We start from the raw sequence: 21,228 nt of genomic DNA, 5'->3' as shown, positions 1-21,228 counted from the left end.
TGTGATGACGGTTCGATCCGGTATTTTGAGCATTTCTATAGTTAAATGGGCCCATTAAAGAGTTCCGACTCGTACCTCTTGAGATACTCCGTTGTGGAGCCATAGAAAAATGGAACGGGACAGTTGGGGCGGAGTGGCTGTAGCGACCCGCTAATTGGCAGAAAGTGACGACTTTAGAAAGCTCCAGTCTAGTGCTTAGCTAGCGTTACCGCTTTCCTCTTTATGGTGGTATTCTTTGCAATCTTCTTTCAAACAACATTAAACTCCTGTTCTACACGATGTACAAAAAGATAAGGAAGAAAAAGTCGAGCTGCTGGATGACCTCCATTGTTGTTGCTTTTCGAGTCGCTGCACTACAATGACATGCTAGTGGTCTTAACCACGCAAACCGCTCGGTGTAGGCGAGGCTTAACTGAGAGGATTCGCTCACTAGAATTAACTGGTTCATCCCCTACTACTCCTCCCATACTGGACTACTCAGTGGAAACGAGGCTTAATTCTAAATACTCCGCTTTCAGACACATAGATCCATTAACGTCTTTATTCCCCCCGTCTGAGCTGCCACTTGGCTCAAAGGTTTTTCTTTCTATGCTAATGTGTGTTTCTTAGGGTCTGTAGCCTACTGGGAGAGAGTGTAAACAAAGGAATGCTGGGATATCAACGTAGAGTCAGTCCCGCCCACAACCCGGAAGCAAATTTCAAATGAGCTCTTGCTGCTTGTCTTAAAAAGGCTGTTTGACTTTTGCTGAAAACTGCATTATCATAATTAAAAGACCACTTTTACAATAGATTTTACAATAGATAAAGATATGTGCTCTGACCTTAGAAAACTAACAAAATGGTGAATACACACAAGTAATATAACCAAAACCTATTGATAATGCAATTTATTATCAGTTTTTGGGTGTATAAGGATTAATCAATTTAGTAGATTAATCAATTAATAATCCTATGATCTAACCAGACTGAGGCAAGTTGTCATCTAAATCCATTATAAAATCATTTAAAAATGAAATAAATCATTTATATAAGCATTGGAAAATAGCATTTGGATTGAGGTACAGTTGGTTTATTTTACTATAACGTAAAAACGATGAAGTGTATCACTGCAGACAACACAGCAAAAAATGACCAACTATCATTATAGTGTAATGTGTGGAAACACTAGGAAGACATATAACCATATTGTAATGTTCTAATATTGTTCTGTTTATGTCGATGAAGTAAAGCAACAGTGGGCTGAACTTTGTGAGACTTAAATATGAATGGATTTGACATTAATATTTCTGGAATCTAGAAAACTTCACCTGCACAGCTCAGTATCAGGTATTTATCCCTAAAGGATTGATCAGTGAATCGGATTGAATCGGATCATTCAAAATGAACCAATATCAGCTATGAATCGTATCATCAATGACATGAATTGAATCATTAAGGTGAATTATTACACCCCTATCAGTCTCTGATGACTTTAATGGATAATGATGCTCAGCACGACAGTGTAGGGGATTAGGTTTGGGCTGATGACCAAACGACTGCCCTTCTCCGCCGTGCACAGCCGCGTACCACAGACTTACAATGACACTCACGTCAGCGCAGAGAAACCATGGCAACATGGAGTTAATAAATAGAAGAACAGAGGGGAGTTGTTAGCGCTCGCACTGTTCCCGCCGCCTCTGGTTTGGCGGATGCCGGGGAGGCTCGCTCCGGACCTCCGGAGATTCGCCCCCCGCGTCTGGGGTTTGCACGAACCCTCTGACTCCTCGCGGCCCCTCCCCCACCACCTCCCCCGTCTCGTCATTACAAATCCCGGTCTTGTGCGCAGATGTGCACATCTCTGCGCGTGTCTGTTGACATTTTCGCTGCATCCCCTCGAGAGAGGACGCAGAGGAAGGGCAAAAAAAAAAAAAAAAGAAATGTTCCCACGTTCTTTTTAGAGATTGCACATCTGCCATGTGGGCTTTATTTTCTCCTTTGACACTTTTTTAAAGAAAAATCTCCTTTTCTCTGCAAGCTCTGTGTTTTATCCTTCCTCTGTTCGTGTTGTGTGAGCGGGATCTTTTTTGTTGGAAGCGGGGAGCAGTTAAGAGCTCCCCAGTGTCTCTAAGCTCTGCACTCCGGTGTGAGTTTGGCAATTTAGCAGGGGGATGTGTAAGAGGGTGGAGGGATTCCTCCCTGGCTTGATAGCGAGTTTGATTTTTGTTCCGTCTGGTCTCTGCAGGCGCTAAAAACCAACAGATTAGGAAAGCAAAATAACAAATTCGTTTTATCCTCCACAAATAATCCTCCTTCATTCCCCCCCCCCCCTTCTGCAGATGCAGTCCTGGCTGGGAACCTTCAACCCAGAGAGGGAGAGAAGAAAGGTACTGAATCTGACCGTCACACTGCTCAACATGCACACGCAAATGCACACAGTTCACGGGGATTAGAGTGTCTGCGGGATTAGCTGTTGCCCTCACGCTGGGTAGGTGTCAAGCCCAGTGGGGAGAAATTTGACCCCTTGACTCCTCTCCTCCCTGTGTGTCTGCGCATGTATATTTGCACATGGAGGGGAGTTTAAACCATTGCCCTTCTGGAATTAGTCAGCATCAAAGAAAATGGAGAGAAGAGGAAAAAAAGAGGAGGCGCTTGCAACATCTGTCCCTTTTATGAGACACGGTCGATGGTAAATGGTACTGGTGCTTTCGTACTGGGGTAGAACTATTTCAGTTTGACTTTGCAGGAAATGTTAAAAAATGTTTTGGTTTTGCTTTTACACCTGAACAAACCAAACTGACAGCAAACATTCTGAACTGAAACCAGCTACTTGTTTGGTTAGTGTGTTCTTCAAAAGAAATATGCCAGCAGACATTCTCTAATCTTTTTGGTTTTCTTTCTCCTTTTTAGTTTTTTTTATTCTTCTTCATCAAAAATTAGTACGCTTAAGTCACTTTGATTCCCTTAAACTCTATGGTCTACCACACCAGGGTATACTAACACACTCGAATGGGTTAGTCTGTGGAGGAACTATAGCTGGGTGATTTTCACCCGAACAAAAGTATTTACATGATTTTCAATATATTGCATTTTTCTAAGTGTCATGGTCCCTGAGTAAAGTCTCACATGTCCCAGTAATGGGTGGACCAAAGCTCAAATCTCCAATATAAGTTTTCAGCAATTTTCAAGGATGTTTTTTAGGATCTTCCTATGTTTTTATTTTCCATTTTAATACATAAACCACAGTTGAACATAAAATAAAACTGCTCTAATTTATCATGTGTTGTCATATTTTGATCTAATTTTTATAACAAATACTTTTTATTGGGTACATTATATCGGGTGAAAATTACCCGGCAAAAGGGATGGTGTAACTTTTTTTAGCGAAAGTGTTCTAGGATTAAGGGGAGCGCAGGTGTTTCCCCCTTTAAAGACATCACAAAATTGTTGTGTGTGTGGTAAGTGTATTGGGCATGATTTGTAAGGATGTTGTAAGTTGTTTTTACTCATGATGTACAAGTGATGCTGTCATACAGGCCATTATGCCCCTCTCTAAAAATGGTCAAACCTGTACAGGGCAGGCAAAGAGATAGCAGTTTTCGCGGGAACAGAACTTGCATAGTTCACAGAATTTGGGGGGTCAAAAAAACGAAAAATCCATATGATGAGCTGTATTGTTTTGCATAAGTCTTCTGACTTGTCGCTTGCAACATGCCCGTAAAAAAAATGTTCACTCTACGGGTTTTACCAAGCAATCTACGACAGGGGTGTCCAAAGTCAGTCCTCGAGGGCCGACCTCCTGCTGGTTTTCTAGAAACTTTGCCTTATCTGCTGCTGATTACCTGGATCAGGTGTTATTGGCAAATAACGAGCTTCAATGGCAGGTTGGTTGGAAAACATGTAGGACACTGGCCCTCGAGGACCGACTTTGGACACCCCTGGTCTACGACCTTGATGTGCCCCGTACAGGTTTGCCCATTTTTTTTTGCTTGCACCTTTGTTTCCCAGAGTTCCTCCTACTGGCAACAGAATCCCGGTTAATTTTGACACCTTCCAAGTCAAAGAAACAAGCTACTGAGACCCAACTAACCATCGTAATAAAGGCTCGGTTTACGTATGTGTCTACGTACATTCATCTGGAGTTGTTCCCTCTTTTATCGCAGAGGTCACGTTCTAAAAATAACACCCAACAGGTGAATCCACGGAGTAGGATTTTAGGGTTGTAAAACTCCTCACTACACACTTAATGCACTTTTATCAGACACAAACATTTTCACGTTTCTCTATTGTTTAAACTCTTAAAGTTCAGACCATCACAGAAGAATGCATCCAGTTTTATAGAAAGAAAACGGAGATCTGGGCACAAGCTAAGATTTATGTAGATTTTGCCGGCTGGACGCACTCTGTACAGAAGACTTAAGACAGTCAACAGCCAATCAGGACGCAGAACACAGTGCGCCTTTCTTTTTTTTAAAAAAACAAAAAACAAAACTGCACTGAAAGAAATCAACTTAACATCAAGACCGCGATATAGTGAGGAACCTCTGTATTTTAGCATACTTTCCAGACGTTTTCCTGTGAAAACTGAGTCCTACTTTTGAAAAACTGCTTTTGAAACAAATACAATATTTTAGTTTGTTGAAGGGTTAGGTTGCATTGTACAAATTTTATTTTCAATGTTATGAGCTTTTTTTTAATAATCAAAATTGGATGGATTCATCTGTGTTCTTTTCACTAAACTTCATTATAATGTAGTGAGAAACAGTTCAGTTTTCTCCATCCAGACGATCAACCATTACCTCCTTGATCATCCAGAAGCAACTAATTAAAAGGTTGACTGTTAATTACCGTTCCCACAAAAGCATCTTCCAGACATGCGGACAGTTAAGAGCCAACAATCCTCTGCGGTCTCAGATTTCCACACCTCTTCTCTGTTGCGTCTCCGCCCAGCGAGGTAAGGTGTGGAGGGCAGGTTAGGGTTAAGGTTATGCAGATGCTGCCCCTAAGTGGCAGTCGTAATTACTGCACACTGTACTGCCGTAACCCTCATCAGTGATGTGTGTGTGTTTCAGCAACACACATGCTCTTCACGTGGGCTAATTGCTATGTGTAGCACAGAGTGTAAATAAGTCAGCAGCAGTTTTTATCACACTCTTTCCCCGTATTTCTCTTTCTCTGTCGCTTCTCTTCATTTCCATCTTTTTTTCCCACTCTCCCTCTTTCTTTTTTTTCTTTTTTCCTCCCCCTTTCTCTCACCGCCCCTTCCGTCTGTCTCTCTCCCGGTCTTGTACTCATGCACAGCATGAATAAAGCAGCAAGCCAGGTTCATGGCCATGAATATTTATGAGAGTTTATGCACGCGCTGTGATGCTTTAAAACAACAGCAACAGCCTCCCAGATTGAGCTTGCCATGCCAGTGAGCTCTGGTGTGTGTGTGTGTACGCGTGCATGCGTCAGTGTGTAGCAGCAGGTGTAAATGAGAGAAAACTCGTCCTGTTGGGCGTCTGAGGACAGTTGCCGTTAGTAGTTCTTTGATTGCCATGCTGAACCCAATCCGTAAGAATTGATCTTTATCTCCCCCCGTCCCGTCCCGATGACAAAGCTGCCACAGTTGTCTCCTCTTTCAATGAATGTGTGTCTTGTGGGCACGCTGACGTACATCACTGATGTTAGCGCAGCGAGTCACGGGGTTGTGACCAACCTCTTTAGCCAGTTGTCTGCCGGGGCAGCACAGACCAAAATACAAGTAGAGGGTTTTTAAAGTCACACACAGAAGCTCCATCTCTTCAAACCTGGCTGTGCAAATAGCAAGTGGCTTGTTCGCTGGGAGTTTGTTTACCTGTCCGCACAAGCTTTCCTGTTAGTAATAACGTGTTTGTGCATCGGTATGTCCAGTCTTGTATCTCATTGAGCCTTTTATATTTCCCGAACGTCCTTTGGTTTGGTTTTGTAAGCACTTCTCTGAGAGTCACGGAGTCTCAACTTTCAGTTAAAAGCATGACTTATGGCTGACCTGATCATGTTTGAGCTTTAAAGTCCCAATTTGACACTAGTGTTTTAATTTTGATTATGAAGTTTCTAACCAAAATCCCACAACCCAAATGTCTTAAAAAAGCAAATTTTCATGTTGATCTGAACCCTCTGTTTCCAAAATCTCCTCTGAGAGGACGTGGCTTATGGAGCTGAACTAACCCCGCCCCTAATCCCCTGATTATAGCTCTGTGTCTCGCTAGCGTAAATCTTCACTCCTGCTGCATAAAAATGTCCAGCAATATCAGTAATGTCCAGCTGTATCGTTTTGATCCGGATGTCAGCTGACGATGAAGTGAAGATCTTCATAGACTGAACTTCCTCCAAAATCCTGATTCTTTCTCCTTCCAGTTCACCAAAGACTCTTTTAGCTAATTCTCCAATGTTTATTGACGTTGCTGTGATCAATACATTCAATCATTGGTTTCTCAGAGTTCTTGATAAAATAATGAAAGCTAACATCAAAATGCTCTTTCATTGATTTACAATCCTTTCCAACTGCGGTCAAATGAGCCGCCGTTCACATTTCCGTGGATTTTGATAAAAAGGGCACCAAGAATTAGTCCCTTTCATTCATTTATTATTGCCTTTTGGGGTCATGGGGTTGCTGGAGCCTGTCCAGTTACTGGGGGGCAAAGGCGGAGTACACCCTGGCCTGGATGGTTTGTCAGTCCATCACAGGGCCACACAGAGACAGTCAGCCTCACATTCAAACCAAAGGGGACTGTCTTCGGGTCGCCAATCAACCTATAAAGCATGCTTTTGGACTGTGGGAGGAAACCGGAGAAAAGTCTCACATATGCAAAGAGAAAATGCAAACTCCACACAAGAAAGACCCAGTCAAGATTCAAACCAGTCTTCTCAATGTGAGGCGAGCATGCCAACCACTCCATCCAAATCATCAAAAAAATTGTAAGAAAAGAATAGAAAAGAAAATTGTGTCTCTTTTCTTGCTTTCTTATTTCCAAAATGTGTATATCAGCAAACACAAAGGATCCAACTTTTCATTCTAAATTTTTCTCCAAAATGGGGGTAAAAAAAACAGCCTAAAAGTTCATTGATCGGATATTCCCTCCGTAAACCTGAGGCTGTTATTTTTAGAGCGAGCTTTCTCTGAAATGAGCGCCAGCAAGGGCGAGGGCTGTGGGTGGTGAAAGGGAGGGGTTGCTCCCGATAACTGACTGTAATCTAGTGTGTGTCATTAACGTCGGGACTGCTGTGCCCGCTCCGCATAATTACGGTTTCATTCCCCTCTGCTTCGCGAGCAGTGTAGAGGCCTCTGACACCCGAGGACTGTGATTAGAAACACGAGGCACTTTACCCGCTCTCCTCCTCCTCCTTTTCCATCACTCTGCCTCGTGTCTTTGCGCTCCAAAAATGCTCCTCCGAACATCTGATCTGTTTTGCACCATATTCTCCATCCAGAGTCTCCGTCTTTTTTGGTGTCCAAGCATTATCAAACCAGACTTAAATATATGTTTTTAATCTCACACATCACATTCATGAAACATCAACAACAGGTAGACATGAACATGGAGACAAGGTTCAAAGCGTACCATGATAATCAACACTGAGGTCAATATTTTGGCATAGACCCGGTTTAAAAGAGAACTTCATAATGTAATACCATAATTTTTACTATGATTTGCTATCACAGACAGCACTCCCAGAAACTTACTAAACACTGAAGTGGACAAAACACTTTGGAGAAATCATGCAGTTTAGCAGATCCTCACTAGAGGGCAGTGTGGTCCCAAAACAATCGTCAACAGACAGTTGATAAAGAACGTGAAGAAGAAAATTAGCTTAGTCCCGCTAGCTCTTTCATTATCATGTCAAAAGTTACTGCGTCATCACACTTACTGATAAATGTTTTTGTTTTTTCCACTAAATCGGGGGTCTCAAACTCAATTTAGTTGGGGGGCGCTGGAGGCAGAATCTGGGTGAGGCTGGGCCGCATCAGGATTTTCACAAGAAAACCACTGATAAAACATTCCATTGTTCTCAGATATCTCTTTATAACACAAACGTACGTAATTAAATAAATACATTTTAAAAATGAATTAAAAAATCTATCATTAATAAATGAATAAAATAATAGCAATGACCATACAGCAGAGACAGACAACTGAAGAAACCACATACTGATGACTAATTGACTAGAGCAGTGTTTCTCAAATGGTGGGGCGCGCCCCCCTGGGGGGAATGTGAATAGAAACATGTTTACATTAGATATGGATAGTGTGCATAATCCTACATAGTAGTTGATAATAAATTAAATATAGCAAAAACAACCTAAAAATCCATTTGGTAGCAGAAAGAGCCGCTGTTTACAGTGAACCAATGCAAAAGAACTGAATCTCTGAGAAAAGACAGAATTCATCACTAATGTGGAGGGAAACAAGAAAGACTTGTTTTTACTTTGTCTGAAAGTTTTGGAAGTATTCTAAAAAAAAAAAGAAAAAAATTAATAAAACAGATTATTTTGAAGTTTTTTTATATCCTTTAATGATAATAAAGGTACAGTATTTTGAAGAGATATACATTTAACTTGAGCAAATTAACTAATGAGACCGATGATATTTGCAGCAGAAAGTTGAAGGGGGGCACGAAAGAATAAGTTCTTCATAGGGAAGAGAAAATAACTGAGAAACACTGGACTAGAGAAAACGATTTTTATTCAGTTTCAAATGTTTGTATTAACAGCGCCTCCTTCATTTCTGAGCTGAGAGTAGCGCACTCACTGAGATTCTGCTCGGAAGTAGTTAGTCTCTCGCGTGGAGGGGGAAAAAGCACTCGCGAGGGTCTGAATTGTCCGTGTGGAATGCTTGATACGCTCGCGGAGATGTCTAAATTCTATGTGGAGTTTTGACATAAATATAACGCCATAACTGAAGGAATGAATGAATGAATGAGTGAGAGAGGCACTGGACAGCCCGCCGATGTCCCGCCCTCCAGAGCCATATACCTCACCGTGACTGGTTCGTTCAGCTGTGCACACAACAAGTGCCATTCATTTCAGACTTGCGGGCCACACTAACATGAATCTTTCTTATGAAGACGGGGGTTGCAAAAGATCACCCCGCGGGCCGCGAGTTTGAGACCCCTGTACTAAAGCACACGCTTCTACTGTACTAAATTTCTGGAGTATGAACACAGAAGTGAACTGTCCCGTGGTTCCTTTCAAAGTGATAAGAAATCTTTGTTTTTTCTAGAGTTTGTCAAGATAACTCTGATACTGTCGTTCACTTGCAAGTGAACTTGCAGGTTGACAACAGTGTGGATACAGGTGAATTACTCACTTGAAATAGGAAGAAAGCTAAGATGAGCAACGATGCAGAGAGGACAAAACTAAACCACATAGCAAATCTGAAGAAGTTTGGGAAATGTCTGGTTTGGTGTTTTTTTTACATATTCTTGTGGGATTTTTCTGATGATTGACATAAATCAAGAAAATTAAACTAAAAGAATTTTTGAGTATTTCTTTATTCAAATAGTTGTGATCGAGTCATAGACGAAAAAATGCAGTTTGAAAATCGTGTATATGTGATGTAGAAAGTACGCAGGGCGGGCCATAAGCTTCCTGCTCCGCCCCATTCTGATGCATCCACTTGTAGACGACTAGATCCGTGAACGTCTTTGTTTTCCCCTGTCTGAGCTGGCCCCAAACTGTATGGCTGGTTCGCTCTATAATTGCTCACCTTTTTTGTTGCATCGGTAATGTTAGGTTTGGGCTATAAGCTAGAGGGAGAGAGGGTAAACAGAGAGTTACTTTGGAAGGGGAGGGGTTGCTTTGCATCACAGGGGAATTTCTAATGAACTGTAGAAACTGTTGTAGAAAACAAACAAGTTTTTGGATTGGAAAATGGCATAATCATAATTAAAAGACCACTGGTAATACTTTTACAGTAGATCAAAAGATGATCGGAGGGAGACTTTTGGTTTGGTGAGGAGTTAAAGGAACTTTTTGGTCTTTGTCCTTCTGGGTCAACACCTTTTTTTTGGGCAGTACCCCCCCCTAAATGAGTGGCTGTGCTGTGGTTTTGTCCGCTTGGTTGTGAAACCCAAACGTAAAAGTTTTCGGTGCTCCCCGACCATTTCAACCCCATCTGTTGGCGTGAAAGCGCCTTAATAAAGCTAAGCTTATGTGCCTTTATGGGCAGTGGTTGGGAATTACAATTCCCTGTTTAGTTTATGACACGGAGCCAGGGTTTGTCACACGCAGAGAAACGGGCTCCTGTATTAGAAAACACCCCAGCTCACATACGCTCTTATAAGATAAAATACCGCTAGAATTTCGCGTGAATTGTTTAAAATGCCTGCGTTGGAGCTTGCACGCCTTAGGGCCTTTCTGGTGAGTAATTAATTTCCAGCATGTGGGGGTAGAGACCAGAGCTTGTGGGCATGCTTCCTGGCTCCAACTGTCAAAGAGGGAGAGGGAAAGAAAGGGAGGAAGGCTTTGCGCTGGCTCAGATACTGCATCCTAGCCTAGAGGATGAGGAAGAGGAGGAGGGAAAGGGGTGGAGGGATGGGGAGGGGGGACAGCGCAGCACAGAAAATCGATCCGGGGGCCGCGCTTCTCAGCCTCTTCCGGACGCAAGAGTCCTCCTCTCATGGGAATTAGATAACGGCTTGTAAAAGCTCTCCAGCACCAGGCTCTCCCCCTCCTCGACTTTTAGCTGCTGCATCTCTCTGTCTTCCTGCCTGCTTGGCTGTGAGATATTGAATTCATCCCCCTTCACATAACTGCAAAGTATTAGCCTCTAGTTTAATTGGAATCCCCCTTTCTTCTCATAACTGTGTGGATATTGCGCATTATCTGCAGGTTAATATTTTATTACGTTCTAATTGGCCTTTGTTGTTTGCCTCAGCGCTCTGATCTTCCCGTTAAGACAGCAACTCTCTGCGCGCCTGTGCGAGATATCCAGACCAGGCACCCGCGTTAATGTGGAAATTGCTTTTCTCCACATGGCTCTCCAGTCAACTTTCTCCTCTCCGTAGGTTTCCTTGGCTGAGGAGATCAAGCCGCTCAAGTGGTATCCCTCCGTCTACCTGCTGGTGTCCATCTGCCCCCTCATCAACAGGTAACCGGCACACCTGTCCTGCAGCCCAGGAGTTTGTGTAATTTGCATGTCTGCTCCGCATGGCTGTTGTTCCAGACGCTCCCCGCCCCGAGAAGCGGCTTGCTGTCTTTTATCTAAGCTCTTTGTACACACCGAGCATTTGAGGCGCGTTCAAGAACGCACTAAACCCTTTTCTCTCCAGACAAGCAGCTAGGGGCTTCTTCTTCTTTTTTATCTACAGTTTATAGCGCATGTCTGCCACCTACAGCTGGAAGAGGCTTTGTGCGAAATGTCAAAGCGGTGCAAATCTCACAAGTCTTGCTCCAGCTGTTTCTTTCTCAGCTCTATTACAATATATGAAAGACTTGATGTCTTTTGGTGTCATAGCAATTGTGAATCTCTTCTCCGTGATCAATTATCAAACAATTGTGACATCTGTGAATCGAAGGAGAAGCCATCCATACGTCACTACAAATTGACGTGCGTTCAGTAGCCACGCATTTTTATGTAGAGCCTGAAAATGGTTGCAGAAACTTTCATGAAGGCGAGAGTTTTGACCATGGAAGCCCGAAATTCGGATTTATATAGAATTTTAGCTGGAAAAGCTTCAAACCAGGCAAGCAGCAAAGGGATTCTTCTTTTTCTTCTTCTACTTTTTACTAGCGCATGTCTGCCACCTACATTTGGAAGATATTTTGTGTGAAACGTTATTGCGGGGCAAATCTCACAAATGTTGCTCCAGCCATTTTCTTTTACAGATCTATTACAATATGTGAAAGTCTTTTGGTATCATAGCAATTTTTAATCTCCTCCATGATCAATTTTCAAACAGTTGGTACGTCTGTGAATTGAAAGGGGCACCACCTATACGATACTGCCAAATCCGAGTCCCTAATTGGTCAACGTGCGTTCAATGGCCACATATGTAGAGCCCGAAAATGGTCATAGAAACTTGCATAGCTACACATGAATGCAAGAGTTTTGACTATGGGAGCCCGAAATGTGCATTTATATACCATTTTTAATGGAACATAGATTCAAACCAGACAAGCAGCGAGAGGATTCTTCTTCTTTTTTTTTATTTTTTTTTTAACTAGCGTCCATCTGTCACCTACAGTTGGAGGATGCTTTGAGTGAAATGTCAAAGTGGTTCAAATCTCACAAGTCTTGCTCCCAGAGTTTTCTTTTTCAGCTCTATTACGAATTATGAAAGACTTGGTGTCTTTTGGTGTCATTGCAATTTATAATCTCTCATCTATTATCAATTTTCAAACGGTTGGTACGTCTGTGAATTGACCGGGACGCCATCCATACATCTCTGCCAAATCCGAGCCCCTAATTGGTCAACATGCGTTCAGTTCCACGCATTTTGTATGTAGAGCCCGAAAATGGTCGTAGAAACTTGCATAGCTACACGTGAATGCAAAAGTTTTGACCATAATAGCCTGAAATGCACATTTATATAGGATTTTTGCTAGATCTTAGATACAAACTGGGTAAGCAGCGAGGTAGATTCTTCTTCTTGTTCTTTTTCTACTGTGCACTAACACATGTCAGCCATCTACAGCCAGAGGAGGCTTCGTGTGAAACGTCAAGGCAGTGCAAATTTCGCAAATCTTGCTCCAGGCTTTTTCTATCACAACTTTATTCCGATAAATTAAAGACTTTGGCTCAATCCGAATTCTCCCCTTCTCCTTTCCCCTTAGCCCCCTCCTTCGATTTGAAGTGGCAGTTGAAGTCAAAGTCGTGTCCGGATTAATATTTTCTAAGTTTCACACTCCAAACATTAAACCGCATCGCGTTCAGAAGCACTTTCCTTCGCTTTGGTGCGCTCTGAACAACAGAAGTTTACATTTAAATGTAAGTGATGACTTTTTGTTGTAGCATGACCTTTATAAAGTTATAAAATCGAGGTTGTTATGTATATTCACGTGCTGGAAGCTCCACGCTTAAGCTAGCAGATTGGCGATATTGATGACGTCATCGAACAAAAGTCACGTCCGAAATATGAGACACTATTTTTTCATCATCCTCTGTTTGGAGCAAACACGGAGGGATAAGCGAATGGGAAGGGCTAAGGGGAAGGGAGAAGGGAATAATTTGGATCGGGCCTTTGTGTCATATAATCACACAACCGGGCACAAACCTAAATTTTATTAAAACTGATTCTACATGCTCAATTAAAACAGCAATTCTATGAATTAAAAGGGACACCATGCATACACCGCTACCAAATCCGAGTCCCTGATTGGTCATAGTTTGACCTGGTTTAACTTTCAGCGTGTGCTCAGTTGCAGTGCGTTTTGTTCGAAAACGATTGTAGAAACTTGAGTGGATGCGAGAAATTCACATTTACGTGGGTTTATATAGACTTTTAATTGGAAGTGACCGCTTGAGTGCGTGCTGCTGAGGGCGGTGTGAACGGAGCTTCACAAAGCTTTGCCGTCGCAGTATAAAAGAAGGGTGTGTGTGTGATGGAAGCATAAAGCATTTTATTGGCTTTTATAAAACCATGGCTTCATCAGCTGAGGCTGTGTGGGAGGAGGCGGGAGGTCCGGTAAATGATAACCCCGCCGCCGTTATTAGTCTTTCACCCCCCACTCCCCCTGCCACCATCTTCTCCTTCCTTCATTCGCTTGCCCCCCCACTCCAACCCAAAGCGGTGTGATTGACAGGTCAGGGTTACTAAGTGATTAGCTGCAGCACCTCGGCTTGTCGCTGCGGAGATGTAGGTGGAGACACAGGTCAATTACAGGGTCAACGTCTTTCAAAGGCTCAAACATTACCCCACCTCCTCCCTCCGCTCCCACTCACCCCCTTTACCCTTCCCCTCTCTTCATTCACCTCCATTCCAGTTGCCCCCCCCTACTTTTCTCCTGGGGCTGTCAGCTGATGAAGATGACAAACTGCATCCTATACCCTTCTCACCTCCTCCCTTCCTTCCCTCCTTTATTGCCTCCTCTCTTGAGCTCAAAAAGTCTTTGTTGTAGCCTCCACATTTCTACTCCTCCTCGCGCTTTCCATCTTTCTGCCTCTGTGTTTTCATTTCACCCCCCCACCACCACCACCACCCTTTTTTTCCTCTTCCTCCTCCACTCTTCCTCCCTTCAGCCACACAAAGGCCTCCCTCTCTTGAGCAAATACGCTCCCGCTCGGCTCCGCTCTGCCTTTCTCCAGAGAACGGTGGAGAAAAACGGGAATGAATTGCTCTCTCGTCGTCGTCCTCCACCTCCCCTTCCCCCGTTCGCCAGCGCTGCCTGTATATATCTCCGGCTCCTATTAATTTGTTAGGCTCCCCTTCCTCGCTCACCTCTGTCCCTCCCCCCTGGCTCATATCCTCCTCCTCCTCCTCTCCCCTCCTCTCCTCTGCTGAGTGCTGGAGTGTGTAAAGTGTTTGTCACGGTGCCGTGCCGATGTCGTCGTGCTCTGCTTCCGCGCCGCAGACAGCCTCCGCGTGTGCGTTTTGGCTGCGAGCGTGCGCGTAAAGGTGGGCGGCGGTGTCAAGGCGAATGTGTGCATGCGCGTCGGCACACTTGTTTGTCTGCCTCAACCGGAGTGTGCGCTCCTCCGTGTCTGTCTGTGAGCAATCGCCTGTCGGGTGCGCGTTTTTCTTTTTTTTTCTACTTTCAGTCTGTGTGTGTGTGCGCGCGTGCACGCCGCTCCCGTGTGCGTGTGTCTGAGTGGGGGATTATTTTTATCTGAGCTCCAAAGCCTCCTAAACAGGGCTTAGAGAGACGGCCCAGGGCAGCAGCTAAAGCCGTCGGATAGAGCTCTCTCTTTCTCGCTCCGTGCCATTTCTCCCTGCCCTGATCCACGGCGTGTGGAGCACGCTCCCCGCGCACAAACACACTCTTGTTTTTGGCCCCTCATCTGCCGTCACACAAACACGCAGTCACACGCAATTTTAATCTGTTCCAAATGCTCGCTGGTAAATGTGTTAATTCGACACCAGCTGTTGCGAATTGAAATAGGAACGCTTCCCCGTCCTCACTGGCACGCACACGCACGGACAAGTCATTACGCATCATTTTAGCGCACACACACCCCCACCTCACGCGCTCATTCATTCACATGCCCTCATTTAGGCATCACAAAAGTAGCACCCACACCTTCGCACCTCTCCCTCCTTATTCTCCTCTTTTTTTTCCCCATCAGCCTCTCTTCACTGTGTGTGTGCGCGTGAGCTCTGCCCGGGCACAACTACAGTTTTCACAGTCTGCTTCTCACATCGCCTCCCCTGTGTACTTTATGGTGTGGGTGTGTGTTTGTTTACAAGGCTCGTCAGATTCCTACTGTGCGCGCTTGTGCGCTTGTTTGCATAAATAACCCCTCTCCTCGGAACCTGGCTGCTGATTTCAGCAGCGCCGCTCCTCCGTGTGAAAGCGCTCCTCCCCGGATGGCCTTCTGGTGTTTTCTGTTCCTTTCAGCTGGAAGCGCACCCCTTGTCCCTCTTTTGACCACCGCCAGTAGGGAGAGATCCGCTTCACCCTCCCTGCTTCACCTCCTCTTCGTCTTCTGCTCGGGGTTTGTCTGGAAACCCTAACTCCCAATTTTTTATTTTTTTTATTTTTTTAGAGCTTGCTTTTAGCAATCAGGGTCACACGCCTCAAGGAGGGTGCTTCAGCACTGCAAATTGGCCTTGGCGGCGGAGCTTGAACCGGCCATGTGTCTGTAACCTTGACTTCACCCTGTCAATCCAGGAGGTAGCTCTCATCCTCCTAGTTATTCTTGGTTTCCCTCGGTGCTGCCGGTGTGGGTTTTGTGGTGTCTATACGTGCTTGCAGGGGATTTTCGTATGGGCTGCCGAGTGTCTAAGCCCCCCCCTCGCACTCCCTTCTCTGGAGGAGATCTGATTTCCCTCCTCCAGGCTAGCGGCGAGAACAAGACAGCGTGCGTGCGTCTGGTGTGTGGTTCAGTGTGTGCTTCTGGGTGCGTGCGCACACGTGCAAACCGGGCCAGGCAGACCTTCCCCATCTCCGTTCTGCACTTTGAAAAACGAGGGAGGAAATCTCAGAGCAGCAGTTATTATTCATCCCTCAAAGAGAACGGGGAGGAGGCGGAGGAGCGGAGGGAGGGAGGGAGGGATGGATGGAGGGAGGAAGAAAGAAAGAGCCAAACGGGAGGGATGAAGCTGGGGTGGGGGATACATTAACGCTTATCTCACTGTATTCGGCGTTCTCCATCCCAGGATGTGCTCCCTCTCCCTCTTTCTCCTCTCTGCTCCGGCTTCCTTCCGTTGGTTCGCCGTGTGCGTCTCGGAATACCTTACATTCAGCGCTGCTGGATGTGTTCTTCCTCTGTGTCTGTGTAGGCTGCTCTGTGGTTTGTATCTGCAAACTTCAGTGTTTTGTTTACTTGAACAACCGATCCCACACCGAAAGACAAAAACCCAGGTCAAAACTTTCACCTGGCGTCTCCGAAAATGTTCACATTTCAATGTAAAAGCCCTTTTTTGGAGCGGTATTTTATTTGATTTTTTTCTCCACATCTCACTAAGACCTACATCTGTGCAGAAAACATGAGCCTCTGCAAGTCTGAGACGTCTGCGGTGTCAGATGCCGTGCTCTTGGAATGGCTCGATCGCCTGAGCGATAGCATCGCCACATGATGCTGTGGGGCCCAGATGATATTTGCTGGGTATGTGACAGCGCCTGCTGTGTGTGCGTCTGTGTGTGCACACATGTGCATCTCGGTCAGGCGCGGGTGTGTAACAGGGGACCGCGGCAGGCCACGTAGCGATCCGTCTCTGATTGAGCAGCAGTGACGCTCCACTATTCATCCCCATTTAGAGAGCTGACAGAGAGCTGGCCTGCAGCGCTGTGCGAAGCACGCACACACTGCGTGCTGCCTCACCGAGGCTGGACACACACACACAAACTCTTGCCTGCCTGGTGCGCGGCTATATGCAACCAAATACCTGCATTTGCATAATACGACATATTCACACACAAATTATATATGTATATATGCATCTTATTCACTCAAGGCAGTTAAAATATATCGAAAAGTTCCCAGGTAGACACCGGAAAAGACTTGCAAAAATGTGCGCCCATGGCGATATAGAAACTATATACTTTCTACATGCATATAGGCACATACTTTAATGTGAGGGAGATGCTAGATAACCTTCCTCACTCCCGCTTAGGCACACAACCCACCAGCGCTTGCAAATACAAACACGCACGAACCTGCACGCACTCCATTCCCCCTCCCTCTGCTCTTTCAGGCACGTCGTTAAATATTCATCACTCTGGCTGCTCTGAGAGTGCCGTAAACGCTGCCTCACACTCCAGGGAATCGCTAAAGCCTACTCTATCATCTGCTCTCCCTTCCTCCCCTCTCTTTCTCCCGCTCGCACTCTCGTCTGCGCGCGCACGGTTTCAGCCACAGCCTCTCACACGGACAAACCCATGTGCAAACGGAAAACACACTCCGAGGCAACACCTGCGGCATCGGCGGTCGCACAGTCGCATGCAGGAACCTGAATCGGGCCCACGCACGTTGTGAACAAATTTTGTGCAATTGTGTCCGCCGGTGCGCAGAGTTGAGCCGTGTTGTGTTCCAGGAAACAGGATGTCTCATTGTTTGGGTTTCATTCTGTTAGTGAACGTTGCCCGCTCTGGTCCCCAGGGTCTGTCTCCGTTCTTGTGTATGCGCACGCTCATGTTTGCATGTTTCGCGCCACTTCTAGAAATGTTTAGTGACATTTTCACACGAGGGCAACTAGATATGCAAATGCGAACGTGGGTGTTTGCATAGTGGGAGTCAGGCCCAAAGTGGTTATCCCCAAATTGACCCAGTGATCAAAGCAGATTAAGTTCCAGTTTTCCAACTCCGCAGACTCGTACAATGCAGATCATGGTTTATTTAGATGAGTTTTCCCTCAGTGATGAGAAGATTTCCAAGTCCATTTTATTCGCTGCTCCACTTTTAGACAGAAAGTTACCAAACTGGAGCTTTTTCCTTTTTGTGTGACTGATCACATGCTATCATCGGACAATGAAGCGACTGTTTTTGCCCTGGTGAATGCAACCAGAAAGCAGCTCAACAACCAGCACAAGCTGAATTTTCTCCCCACCATTAGCTTGTAGACATTTAGAAGAAAGTATAAAAAGATGAGAAGAAAATTGTTTTCATTCTGTGGTGATGTAGACCCTATCATTTCTGTTCTTTAAAGTTAGCATGTCACAATATTTTAAAGTTAGAACGGTTGGATTTGACATGTTTGTTCCAACCAGGACAATTGTCAGGGCGCAGCCAGAGTTGTAAAGTCCAGCGGACTTGATTCACTTGTGGGAAGAATTGAACAAAAAAAGGGCAGAAAATTCTAACAACTTTTCACTTGATTTATTTTCTTCATCTTTCTGTCCATTTTCAAATCCATAGGCCAAAAGCCAACCCAGCTACCGTTGGGCAAAGGCACAGCCTGAAGAAGTTGGCAGTCCATTGTAGGGTCACACACTCATCTAAAGGCAATTTAAAATCACCAATTAACCTGCAAGAAGCCGGAGTACCCAGAGAAAACCCACAAAGAGAACTCCACACAGAAAGAACTCAGATGGGATTCAAACCAGGGCCTTCTAACTGTGACAGTGCTGACCACTGCATCACTGTGCTGCCTTGATTTGCTTTATTTTACCTTAAAATATTTGTTGAAACCCCCCATAGTTACAGCAGCTGCTCATTTGGGGGTAGTATTGTCCAAAATTAGCAATGACTAAGGAAAAGAAGTGATGAAAGAAGAAGAAAACTAGTTTTTAGGACTATCTCCTGCACATCTATACAACTCAAGCACTTTTTTGTAAAACCCACATATCGCTAACGTTGCATTTGCCTCAAGGATGTTATGTCCACCGCAAAGTTTGATTCCTTGATTTTTTTGTTTTAGTCTTTCTTGATCTCTGGTGTTGATCAAATTTAAAAATTCTTGTCTGTGAAAATGAGAGTCTCTGTTCATTTCAAAGGATAACCCTGTTCCGCTTCACTCCAGTGTGAAAACAGGTGGTTAATCCATCAAACCAAAGAGTAGAAATAAACCAAAGTGATACAACAGCCCACAACATGAATGTGAAATACCTCAAATCTTAAAAAGGTTATAAAATGCCTAATGGATGAATGTGGTATAAAGGTTTAAGGTCATTATTAGTTTAGGAATGAGTTCAATGACTTGCCAGATTTACTAGATTAGTTTGGCTTTTTTCTCCCTTGTCTGTGTTAGATTTGGGAAAGCCTCCACCAAATGAACAGATCTTGTAACTGCATAAAGTTGTAGGTATTCCCACTCTAGCAAGTACAATGTTAAAGGAAACCAAACCAAATTAGGGTTTGTAAACATTTTTGACATTCCACCCACATTCAATCAAAGTCTGCTAGTATAGAAGCAGTACGGCACCACTGAAACTACTTCAGCATCAGTGAGGTAAATGCAATCATGTGCCACAACCTTTGCCTTTCTACTCTGCTGTTTCGGAGTATCCACTGCTGCCAACAGCAGCAACTTGTCAGGTCCAGATGACCTTGGAGTCGATAAAGCCAATCGTCTCAAAAATGATCCAGCAATTTTTGTCACAAACGGGCAGACAGCTGGTTCCATGTGCAGGAGGTTAATTAGTTCAGACAGAATCTAAGTACAGCTAAAAGCCCACAATGGTAAATCAGGGTCAGACAGCCATAGGTCAGTCATGGGCATGGGATCATCCAAAAAGAGACTAGAGTTGTCAGAGTCCAGGTGAGGGTCAGTGCAGGCAGCGGGTACACCGAGGATCAGGTCCAGGTAGAAACACTCGGTAATGCAGGCTGAGGGGCACAAAACAATACTTCGCACTGAGTGAAGCTCTGTGCTCTGCTTATGTGTCCCGTGGGTGATTGGCTAATGAGAGACAGGTGGGCAGCATCCAAAAACTGTGTGCTGGGGTTGCTGGGAGATGTAGTGCAGTCAGAGGGGGAAATAGAGCACTGACTCCTGACAATGTCTATGGAAAGAAACTCAGTTTCTCCAGTCACTGATAAGAATATTCAGTAAAAAGGGGTGTTGTATAGTTTCCTGTGTAGACGGTTCGGTCACAGTTGGGTCACCCTTGCTTCATAATCTATTGGGTCTAATGTGGCTCTACCTTTTGCCACTATAACAGCTTCAACTTTCTGGAAAAGCTTTCCAAATGTTCTAAATATTTAGCCTTTCTCTCAGAAGCACATTACCATTGTCTGACCTTAATGTTGGACAGAAGGTCTGGTGTTCTACCAAGTTGAGGTCGAGTTCTTCTACTCAAAACTCGCTCATCTATGTCTTTAAATAGTAAAAAGTGTATAATTGTATAGCGTTTTTCTACCTTCCTTGAAGGCCCTAAGTGCTTTACAGTCACAGTCCCATTCACAGTCCCATTCACACACACATTCACACACTGGTGGTGACTCCGCTGCCAAACACTGGCGCCATCCTTCCACCAGAGGCAAAGTGGGGTGTAGTGTCTTGCCCAAGGACACTTTAACACATGGCGGGAATCAAACCCATAATCTTCCGATCAAGAGTCGAACGCCCTACCGCAAATCCGTCTTATGTGCTTTTCTTTGAGCGCTAGTGTGCAGTTTTCGCTGGAACGGACCGTTCCCAGCCATTTCCTTCGTCCACCAAACTTTACACTTGGCTCAAAACAGTTGGAGAAGTACTACAGAAGGCAGGCTTGACCGTCAAATTACCAGAAAAGAAACTGATGTGACTCCAGAGAACATTTACTCGCCGCTCTAGAGCCCAACATCTTTTTGTTTCACAAAGTGATGTTCGGCTCAAATGCAGTTGTTCAGCCGTGGAACCTCATTCCATGAGCTTCACACTGTTCTTTGGCTAATCTGAAGGCCACAAAAAGTTTAGAGGTCTGTAATGACCGACTCTTCAAAAGGTTGCTGACCTCTTTTTGCTTTGATCCTTCCCATTCTCTGAGGCAAATAGCACATGCGCAGGGCTCTTTTTTTGTATAACAAAAAAGTTGGAAAATTTTGACCTTGAGTATTGCAAGGACTTCCTGAGTTTAGGAAGTCATTAAATCATAGAGATTAACAAAAAAATAAATAAATGCTGTATACTTGCATAGCGCTTTTCTACCTTCTTCGAAGGCTTTACAGTCACAGTTCCGTTGCTCCATGCACAGACACACTCACACAC

The 21,228-nt window shown here is 44.5% G+C and overlaps 1 protein-coding gene across 1 annotated transcript in view; it reads left to right on the top strand.

The window, feature by feature from the left end:
- Positions 1 to 21,228, top strand: part of si:dkey-100n23.5 (cyclic AMP receptor-like protein A) — a 79,432-nt gene that overhangs the window by 27,736 nt on the left and 30,468 nt on the right. Inside the window, exons 10-11 of the mRNA XM_024286116.2 lie at positions 2,316 to 2,363; positions 11,008 to 11,090. Coding sequence (XP_024141884.1) covers positions 2,316 to 2,363; positions 11,008 to 11,090 — 131 coding nt within the window. The remainder of the gene's footprint in view (positions 1 to 2,315; positions 2,364 to 11,007; positions 11,091 to 21,228) is intronic.

The sequence above is a fragment of the Oryzias melastigma genome, linkage group LG21 (assembly GCF_002922805.2).
Source record: "Oryzias melastigma strain HK-1 linkage group LG21, ASM292280v2, whole genome shotgun sequence".
NCBI classification, from domain to species: Eukaryota; Metazoa; Chordata; class Actinopteri; order Beloniformes; family Adrianichthyidae; genus Oryzias; species Oryzias melastigma.
The sequence above is the reverse complement of the archived record's forward strand: the minus strand, read 5'-3'. Positions and strand labels throughout refer to the sequence as shown.